We start from the raw sequence: 10,655 nt of genomic DNA, 5'->3' as shown, positions 1-10,655 counted from the left end.
TATATGGGTGCGAAAAGAATAAATTAAGTCCTTACAAGATTGAGAGACTAAATTATACTGTCTAAAATAAAATCTGTCAAGTTTGTTCTTCTAATTCTACAATAATTAAATTAATTCGACTAAAATGACATAAATAATTTATTTTCGTGACAATTTTTTTCTTTATATATATACTTATGAACAAATGTACAAACATAAAATAAATTTTAATTTTTCACAACTCTTTTCATATAAAATGTTTTATTCCCGTCAAGATAAGTTGAAGCTGTAGGTGATCATTGTACAATAATAAAATCTTTAAATATAGGATGCAGTTCACTTAACGCTACACATGTTTTGAAACTTGTAGTATCAAATGAACCGTAAATGAACCATAATAACATGTTAATATAAACAAAATTGTATAGTAAAAATGTCATCACCATCGTATGAACATTAGCCTGTGTAGTTATACTGTGTGTTAGCTTATACTGTTTCTATTATTATGATTGTTAACTTCTGTTATTATGATTGTTAACTTCTCGCTTATGTTAGCTACTTAGTGACGATAACAAAGATAATGTTTGATAATTTTTCAGGGTCTGGGCATAATATGTATGGCATGCGCGTCTCCAGCGTACATAGGTGCAACGCATTGGTTTCTGTTTGTCGTGGTAATATGCTTCATATCTACACTTATATGGTGCGCCATATACTTCCTGTCCCTCCGGGAGGTACTTAAGATGCCCATCAATTGGATTCTAACTGTGAGTGTAAAAGAAAAACAAAATTATAAAAGCAATTGCTAAACGAAACACGTGTCTTTTTTTTTCCACTGTCCACATATTATTTGCATATTACTTAACATCAATATTAAAAAAAATATTTGTATTTAGCTTTATTTTTATTTTTCATAAATATGTGAATTTATCTAAAATTAGTTGTGATGTGTGTTTAATTAAAAAACAAATATTTTTTAGGAACTTCTAAATACATCTTCAGAAACTCTGCTTTACATGATCGCATTCATCGTTCAGCTATCGGCTTGGAGCGCATACAGAGCTTCATCATCGAATATCGCTGCTGGGGTGAGGCTTGCTAGTATGCCCTTTTAAAAACTGAAAATCATTATCAATAATCATCAATGACAATAATTGTCAATGTCATTAAAATATACAATCAACGTTGATTACAGATATTTGGAATCTTCAATACCATTGCTTACGCCGCCGGGGCTTATTTCCTATACGTTGAATGGAAGAGCACTAACACGCAATGAGCATCGTCGGCCTACAGAGGATAAGCCAGGTACCTGAAGAGCATACAACAACAATTGCCGCGATTAGATCTGTGACTTCTGAGCGTCCGTCCAAGGAAATTTTAGCATGGTCATGCTCCCAAGATCATGCTCAAGCAAGAAAGTCAACGCTGGGAGGGACGGCTTGAAACTAGTCCGGCGTGATCCTCCTCAGATCGTGTGTAGCTTAAAAAAAGACTCTGTATCTACGTGTCTTAAGATTAGTTATTTGTCGTGGTCGTCGTTGTTAGAACGAAATTCGGTGCCGCATTGAGAAGGGTTGACGAAGTCGCAGGAGCGAACGGAGTGCTACATTCGAGATACCTGCCTGAAGACAATAATGTTCACAAAGTCTACGCGAAAATCGTAATTTACTTGACATTACAGCGCAGAAATAATTTAAGAAATAAAATCAACATCTATTTTGAAATTACTTTAAATGCCAAAAGATTGTCTTCATACGAAGATTCCGATAATTTCATGATAAGAGTTATTTACATATTATATATCTAATCTGCTTGTTAATAAAAAAATAAGTATGTATCTTTAGATAAAGATTATATAGTCGCTAAATTATATTGAAAATATTTATCATTTAGTTTTCCACAATATTCTCTCTATTTTTATAATATTAGTTTATACGTTAACTTTTTAATTAAATAATTTTATCATTTTAAATAAATTATGTCTTTACTGTATTTAATATCGCACATAGATCTGAAGTTAATTTTGTAAAATTGTGTATGAGAGACTGGCGTCATTTCGTTTGTATTACTGCACTTCGATCGTATAATCCTTCGATTAACGACAAAGTAAATAGTTTTAAGAAATCTTAATATATCTGCAGTATACGGTAAGTTTCCGAAGGACTATTGTTGGTTTTCAATCCAATTTAATTATCAAAGACTTGCTTTATTATCTAAAACTATCTTAGCGAAGTCTGTATTGGATGATCTTCGCCGGTAATTATGTCAATTCGTTTTGTCTTAACGGATTAACTTCTCGTGCAGATATAAGGGCGTTATTTTCTAATCGTACTCTTGCGCACTCTCGCGAGATCTTATTTATATACATACACATATATATACTTCTTTATACATAATATATATAAATATGACATAAGTATATATATTATATATACATATCCTGTCTAGATCGGATACAGTGTAATTTTCTTTTACATTCTTATATTCATTCTCATGTAAATCATATATTTTGTATGGATTAAGGGAGATTTTTGTCTCGACAAAATCGGTTATGGATATAGCTTACAGTTCGATTTATCGTTTTTTTGTTATGTTTCATATGTTTACGCAAGAAGTTCACATTTAAAAAATGCCTTTGCGCGTCTTTCAGTAGCATTCGCGGATCATTATTGCCAGCGTGATAGCACCGACATGATTAACTGTAACTAAAAGTGGACATTATGCTGACAATTAAAATTATGTACCTCTTTTTTTATTATCAACGTGAGAGAACGCATTCACTCACTTATCTCTCCCATTCATTCGTTTCCCAATTCACGCCGCGTCAACATTTACGCATTTATATTATACTTTCGAAAAATTGTTAATCTAAACATTGTTATATTTGTTTATGTGTAGCACTACTTTCCGCGCATTGTAATAGATTTACATACGCGGTGATATATACATAATATATATACATATATCTGCGTTCAAACAGTTTTTTTAATTTTCGAAGTTTATTTATTTTTAACCTTGGATGTGTGTGCTATATATAAATAAAGGAAAATTAAAAGCCAATATTATAAGTATATGTGTTCCTTTATTACTGCCAGTATGGACGTATATCAAATTTAAGTCTTATCATTATTGTTTCACGTTTAATTCTACAAAGAACACTATCGATATCGAGTAATACAATATATTGCTATTAATATATAAATTTTATGTACGAGGAAATAGGTCACACGTAATTAATGTAATACAAGTAATTAATGTAATACATTTTTCATACATTTCAGTCACTTAGACCTTTATACACAAGTAACCTAATTATTAATTTAAAAAGAAAGATAAAACGAATAAAGAGCATTCTATTAAATTAAATCTTGAAATGATACTGATTATGCAATTCAATTGTGTGTGAGCATCTCCTCATCACATTTAAATAAAATATAATAATAATATAAAATAATAACACACAATTGCTTAAAATTGAAATCACTTTTTCTGTTATAATACTGATCAGAAAGTCCAAATTGACTCTCTATATAATGAATAGAATTTCTGAAAGCTTGTCTCTGCTTATTCTAATTTTTAGCATGGCGGATTTGGATCTCCTAATGATTATTGAAAGTATATGTAAAAAAAACTTATTTAAATATCTAAAAATTTAGCTAAATGTATAATTATTACATAAATACATTTCTACATAATTATGTAGAAATATACTTATATGATGGTCCAACAAAATTATTTTCAGATTTATATCCAATTAAATTTTTTAATATTATATTTCAGAAAAATATATCGTTGTGTTTCCGTGTAACTTAACGCAATAGCCTTGTTCATTTATATATATGTGTATAAGGTATTAATAGTATCCCAGCAAACGAGAATGGATTAAAATTTTTTTCTATCCGAATGCATATTTGAAATAGCGAATACTTTTTTTTGGATTTAATTGGATTCAATTGGATGCAATTGGATTGAAAAACTGCATTTCCTATTCAAAATTTTGAATTGAACAGTGTTCATAATGTGTTGTCTGTGCATAGAAAAAGCTAATATTATTTTTAGATAGAAAGGCATAGAGATATGCTCCATGCAATTCCTATAAATGAATAAAAATGCATTCAAGATTGAAAAGCATTCATTTTAACATTCGTGAATATTTCTGAAAATCTGAATCCATTTTAATTCATTTCAATCATTTGCTGGGATTCTAAGATTAATTTTTGTATATAGACAGTTTTTATATAAACAATTTCCATTTTTTTTTACATTACATTGGATATAAATGTAAAAAGAGTTATATAAAAATATATAGCAAGATGCAAATTAATGCATTACATTGGCATGTCGTTGTGAACAATACTAAACGCTTTATCACGCATTCGTTATTTCATATTCTTCGTTTATTAAATTATTTCCGTTAAAAAGGCTATCTTCGATATGTTTATTTATCTTGCCTCATTAAGAATCGCGGTGTATTTATATCGAGTATATATACACACGTATTGTCTAAAAATGTGTGGATGTATCACCAATGACGTAATACCACCAATGACGTCATCTTTGGTTTCTCGTTTAAAACGCAACTCTCCAGTCAGTCGCTGACAGTCCACATTGAATACTGGCCGTATCGCAGGCGACAGCCTGCGAACCTGCGAGTGCCACACACAAAAAAAAGGAAGTCGCTGACAGTTAGTGCGTAACAACGTATTTTCAAGTTAGTGTAACCTTTATATGGCATGTATAATTTTTTATATTCTTGACTAAGCACGTTTTGATTAATTATTCATTATTCGGTTGTACATCAATCTAATTTTTCATTCAATTCCGCTGAATAATTTATTTATCCGGTTGTTATAAATTGAATAATTTTACATGTAAAAAATAATATTTGAAAATTATAATAATTCGATAATAATTAGAATCTAAACTTCCACAAATATATTTGTAATATTAACGTAGCAACGAACTTTTCTTACACTGTCAAGGAAGTTCAAAAAATTTTTATTCTTATTTATTAAACGCAATTTCATATTTTTTATATAGAATATAAAGGCAAAAAATCGCACTTTATGCAGCGTATTTGTTGATATAATTAATATGTGATTTGTACGTTAAATTGCTACGTTGTTTTATGTAACTCAAAGTTTTTTTTATTTTTAATAAAATTAGTAAGAGAGATAACATGGTTTAAACTTTACGTAACATAAGTATTTTAGTAATTTGAAGAACTAATTAATAATTTGGAAAATATGAGCAATGTATTATATATTATAGATAAAATATAATCAGTGATGATATTTTACGAAACCTTTTCTAGGAAACATTAACAAGAGAATTTATCGGATAAATTGACAGATTTCAGTTCTAATCGGTTGCTTCGATAAATTTTTAACTCACGTCTTTTGTGTGTATTCTAGATATTTAAAAATAACCCATGCGTAAGCGAACGGTTGCTTGTTCGTAACACGGGTGACGCCAAATTTTCACATGACTGACTTTAATATTTCTCATGTTTATATCGCAGTATAAACATTATTTGTCCTACCTTTATATGCTAGTATAAACTTGTAAACATTATTTTTCTTCCTACATATGTTATTACATCGAAGTATTTTGTATGTGAAATTATTTTGAAATTTGAAAAGTGCATGCATAATCTTTTTAAAAAATACGAAGAGATTACGTTTTTGATTACAAGTTAGATTTTAATGTTTATTTATAATATTGTAAACATAAAATATTATATGTAATGCAAGCCACAATTCTTTCCATTCAGTATTTTTAAATAATTGTTATATACATCTTATATTTATTTATGATAGATAATATGATGGATCGTCATATTTTGCATAAAAAATTATTTTATATTTATTTTATATTTATATTTTATAGTTTATTTTATGTTTATATTTTACAATTTACATTTTCACTTATAAATGTTTGAATAATAATATTAATAATAAAAATAAAGTTATCGCAATTAATAGAAACAAGATATAAAAAAATATCTTTTATTTTGATGTAATTCTTATTAATAAATTATTTCAGTTTTTTATTTTCTTTATCAGAAAAATATATTGACATAAATACTTTTTATACTAAAAGTTCTAATCTTGTATAATCATATATTAAATTCAATTTATTCATCATTTGTGAAGATGTATGTGGCGTTATCATAATTATTATGTATATTAAATTTAATATAATTATTACATTAAGAAGATAACAGCTAATTTCATCAAAATATAATTCAATTAGATAAAGTGAAATTCAATAAAAATTATAGAAACTAGTATTTACAATTAAAATATTTTCTCTATTATTGTATTTATGGCGTCTCTTCAATGAGAGAAAGTAAATTCGGTCTACGCACTATCGATCAGGCAACTTAATGGGTGTGTCTGAATGTTTCGGACTATCAAAGAATATCTTATAATAGGAATGTTTTCGTTTATGTGCGTTTCATCCATTTTGAAGCATGCAATTAAATATTGAATTAATTTTATTTATCGAAATTAAATGTTTTTGAAAAATTTTTATTAATTTTTTACAAATCAAATCTTATAATTATTTCCAACATGTATATGTATGTATATTATATATATGTTTACATACGTACGTACATATATATATATCTATATATAATATAGATACATAGCTAGAGATATACATATATGTAGGGACATATAACTTTCTTGCAAAGGCATACAAATTTCGAATTTTCGAAAAGAGGAAAAATAAAAATACATATTTCTGTTTTCATGAAAAAACTGTGAGGATTTTCTCTCAATGTAGGTCACATCTCGAAATCTTGACTCTGTCTTATTTGACGCAAGTAAATGTTCCCGCTTACGCATATTAAATGGAATCTTTATAAATAACGATAGGAAATGGAGAACAATTATGTTTGATTTCAGAACTGACATTAAAACTAGTAAAAGATGTCTCGTTCAATGACGATTAGATCGCAAACAGTGGTGACTAGATCGACTGCGATTGTCATCAATACCGGTTACTTGAAAAGTTGGAGCGGTTTTTTAAAGATGTTACAATTGGTATGCGCCTCATTATTATTTTATATATTTAATTCTTTACTTAAGTCATTATTAATATATTTCTTAATTACTTCAAGCATTCATTATTATTTTTTAATGCAAAACAGTTTTTTTAAATTAATTATAGTAGCGATAATTTTTCATTAGAATAATAATTTTAATAAATTACTATATAAATTGTACATAAATTGTACTTTAAAAGAAATTAAATAAGTGAAGCAGATTTTTCGTGCTAATAAATGTTATATATTAAGCCTTCATCGGTAATGAAAATTTTCACTCTTTGTCGGTAACTGGTCTTCGAATTTCAATACAGATTTTTACATTGTTTCGCACCGTATAAAAATTTGAAAAATGTAATTCTTACATACTTGTGAAAGTTTCAACAACAACGTTTTACTATCATAGAAGTTAGATTATATTTTTTATAAATTTCAATTTATTCGTCAGAATTCACAATAAAAAATCGACTATAAAATTCAACGTTACTGGCGGAGAATAATTGATAAATTCATAAATTAAGTCATAGACACAGTTTTGATCTTTATTACGATCATTTTTAAGAAGTTAATGAAATCAAACTAAACCAAAATGTAGATATTATAATGACAGATATTAATGCAAAATTTATGTATTTAATGTTCTATAATTGTTTAAGAAACGTATACAAAATAAATATATGTTACTGAGGTAGGTACATCCTTACAATAAAAAAAAATTAGTTTGATCGGTTTATATATGTTACGATTGTTTTATAATTAAAACTTCCTGAAAAATAAAATATTATAAATATATACATTGATAAAATAAAGTATTACCTTTTATATGTACATAAATACGTATGACAAGTTATGATAGATGTCTTATAGATGATTATAAAAATTATGTTTAAACTATAAGAAGTCATGTACATATACATATATGAATATACATATGTGAATTATTATGATATATAAATATGTAATCAGAAATTTATATGTATAATTATTGTATAAGCGTTATGCAGTATCATATAAAATTATATACAATAATTGTACATATATACAATTATACATATATACATTTTTATCAATTAATTTTTATGTACGAAAATTATATCTGTGTCTAATCTGAAATATTTTCATATTTTTACTAACAGGCACTGGGCATAGTTTGCATAGGAATTGTTGGTTACGAATTTAATAGCAGTATAGTTTCTCGAAATACTGCAGAGCTTTTCTTTCTTCTGATAACGACTACTTTCATGATTAGCACTTTCATTCTTCTTCTCAGTTATCTGGCGTCTCTCTATACTGCAAAGACTATACCGAAAACTATCTATGTAAGTACAAAAATAAAAAATGTATATGTAAAATTGTAATTATATTTTATATGATTTAAATTATACATAACTTAAATTTTTAAATATAATTTACATAATCTGTTGTCTGTATTTTATTTGAATTTCTTGTAAGTAAATATGCATACTTTTTTTTATAAGCTGTAAGAAAAATATTTTTAAATGTCAAAAGTTATTTAAATAATATTAAAAACGTGAAAATTAAGAAAAAATATTTCCATAATAATTTAAACGATATGTTATTGATTAACATAATTTTTGATACTTTTAGGAATTTCTTTATTATGCCGTTGCATTTGGATTGATACTTGCGGCCTCATTGACACTCTTGGTAAACATCCATAATAATAGTAAACGTTCCAGAGGTTATGAGCTGTTATTTGGTGCTTCCGTATGTATAATGCTATAAAATATAGAATTATAATGTTAATAATTATTTAATAATTATAATATTATTTAATTCGTATAATTAATTTACAAGAATGGCAAGTAACGCGTTACGTATAATGTCATTACCATTACTGTTACTGTTATTTTTTTATAATAATGATTTGGTAATGACATTATGTTTTTTTTATGACACCAGGATTGGGATAGTCGCTTTTGAAAATAACTTTACTATTATGCGTTTCTCATTGAAAAAAGTAACTCGTTAACTTACTTGTTACATAACGCATAAAATTCCGACTATGACATTATTGTTATAAAAAATTATTATTATTAAACGTTATTATAAAAAAGTAATGATAACGGTAGTAATAACGTTACATGTCGTTTCTATTAACCTGTATATAATTGTGTTACAACCCAGATAACATGTATGTCTTTTAGAGACCTTTAAGACATAGAATGTCTAAAAGATATCTTTTAGAAAACTTATACAATATAAATATTATCTGACAAAATGTCTAATGAATCATATTTTATCTAAAGAATTTTAATCATTTTTGTCAATTTCTAGTAAATTTTTTTCTTAGCAAGAATATCAAAATCGTAAAAGGTGATTTGTTAGATTTGACCCGTTTAAATAAACATTACTTGTGCAGATTACTTACGCAATTATTTATGCAGATCTTATTATATAAATACCACTGTTATATAAATATTACTTTAATTGTTATCTAGATTTGCGGCCTGGTAAATACGGCTTTACATCTCTTGAGCACAATCATCGCTCTTCGTACTTATAGAGAGATTTGTTGAAGTGGAGGAATCAAAATATGCGGTTGTTACTAAAAAGTGAAAACAGATTTCTCATATGTAAGTCGCGAGCACGAAAACATTTTATAAGCAAAGCATATTTTAGTAATTTCATGATAAATTTTGACTGCCGGGCATTCAATACTTAGCAAGTATTGAAAAAATGCTAAAGAATAATTTGATGTTATATATTTTTTTAAATTGTATAGCATTCATATATTTATTTATTTTTATATATATAATAATTATTGATTTTCGGTAAAATAAAAAAAAATTTATTTTATCATTTGTGTGTGTGTGTGTGTGTGTGTGTATGTGCGCACGCGCGCGCGCGTGTGTGTGTGTAACAAATACTGTCATGTCCTTTATTAATAAAAGCCACCATTACAAGAGAATATAGATGCTTAAACAAATTGATGTTTTTTATTAAAATACATAAAGATAAATTGAATAAATTTTTCATTTAAAATGTGGTTTATAAAATAAGTTGTAATGATTGCAATGTTTTATATGTGGAAAATACAAAGAAAGAACTTGGAACTCGAGTCAATGAATACAGAAATAATATCAGATGTAATCCGTCTAGACACTCCGTCATTACAAAACATATGTTGAATTATAATCATTCATTAGATTGGCAAAACACTAAAATTTTAGATAAATTTTAGATAAAACTAACTATAATATAAGGAGAATTTCGGGAAAGCTTAAAGAAATATTAAAGAACAAATAGAAGATTAATTCACAAAGAAGTACATATATAGAGCTTGACAGAGAGTTTTGACGAATCTTATTTTATCTTATTAGAATCTATTCGGAATAACAATAATAAATAAATATATGTATACAGAAGACTCTTGTCTGCTAAAATTGTTTTTCTGTTAGTATAATAGATTAATATATATACTAAAATTAATTTTTAATTTATGATCATTGACTTTCGTTGAACAACGACAGATTTGATGACCTATTTGTATAACGGTTTGATATAGATACTAGATAGTATGACACCATTCTTTTATTAAGATGAGAAGCGGAGACATCAGTTTTTATTCAGCTTCTGTATGTAAAAAAATCTCATT

The 10,655-nt window shown here is 26.7% G+C and overlaps 2 protein-coding genes across 5 annotated transcripts in view; both read left to right on the top strand.

Annotated features, from left to right (window-relative positions):
* LOC108748084 (myelin and lymphocyte protein) overlaps positions 1-1,741 on the top strand; it is a 22,848-nt gene extending 21,107 nt beyond the window's left edge. The window contains exons 2-4 of the mRNA XM_018486083.1: positions 579-746; positions 960-1,067; positions 1,175-1,741. Of these exons, the coding sequence (XP_018341585.1) occupies positions 579-746; positions 960-1,067; positions 1,175-1,258 (360 nt within the window). The 3' untranslated portion in view covers positions 1,259-1,741. The remainder of the gene's footprint in view (positions 1-578; positions 747-959; positions 1,068-1,174) is intronic.
* A 2,854-nt stretch (positions 1,742-4,595) lies between these two features.
* On the top strand, positions 4,596-9,703 carry LOC108748085. Of its 4 annotated transcripts, none has more exons than XM_018486084.1 (5): positions 4,596-4,693; positions 6,897-7,034; positions 8,173-8,355; positions 8,645-8,764; positions 9,499-9,703. In XM_018486084.1, exons 2-5 carry the CDS (start codon positions 6,921-6,923, stop codon positions 9,574-9,576), a joined length of 495 nt encoding a protein of 164 aa, XP_018341586.1. In that variant the 5' UTR covers positions 4,596-4,693; positions 6,897-6,920; the 3' UTR covers positions 9,577-9,703. The 4 variants fall into 4 exon arrangements, with proteins under 4 accessions (XP_018341586.1, XP_018341587.1, XP_018341589.1 ...); XM_018486085.1 differs by having other exon boundaries at positions 4,596-4,713; XM_018486087.1 differs by having other exon boundaries at positions 4,652-4,671.
* Positions 9,704-10,655: the final 952 nt, after the last annotated feature.

Source organism: Trachymyrmex septentrionalis, unplaced genomic scaffold (assembly GCF_001594115.1).
Source record: "Trachymyrmex septentrionalis isolate Tsep2-gDNA-1 unplaced genomic scaffold, Tsep1.0 scaffold21, whole genome shotgun sequence".
In the NCBI taxonomy this organism is placed as follows: domain Eukaryota; kingdom Metazoa; phylum Arthropoda; class Insecta; order Hymenoptera; family Formicidae; genus Trachymyrmex; species Trachymyrmex septentrionalis.
This window is presented reverse-complemented; position numbering and strand designations above follow the sequence as displayed.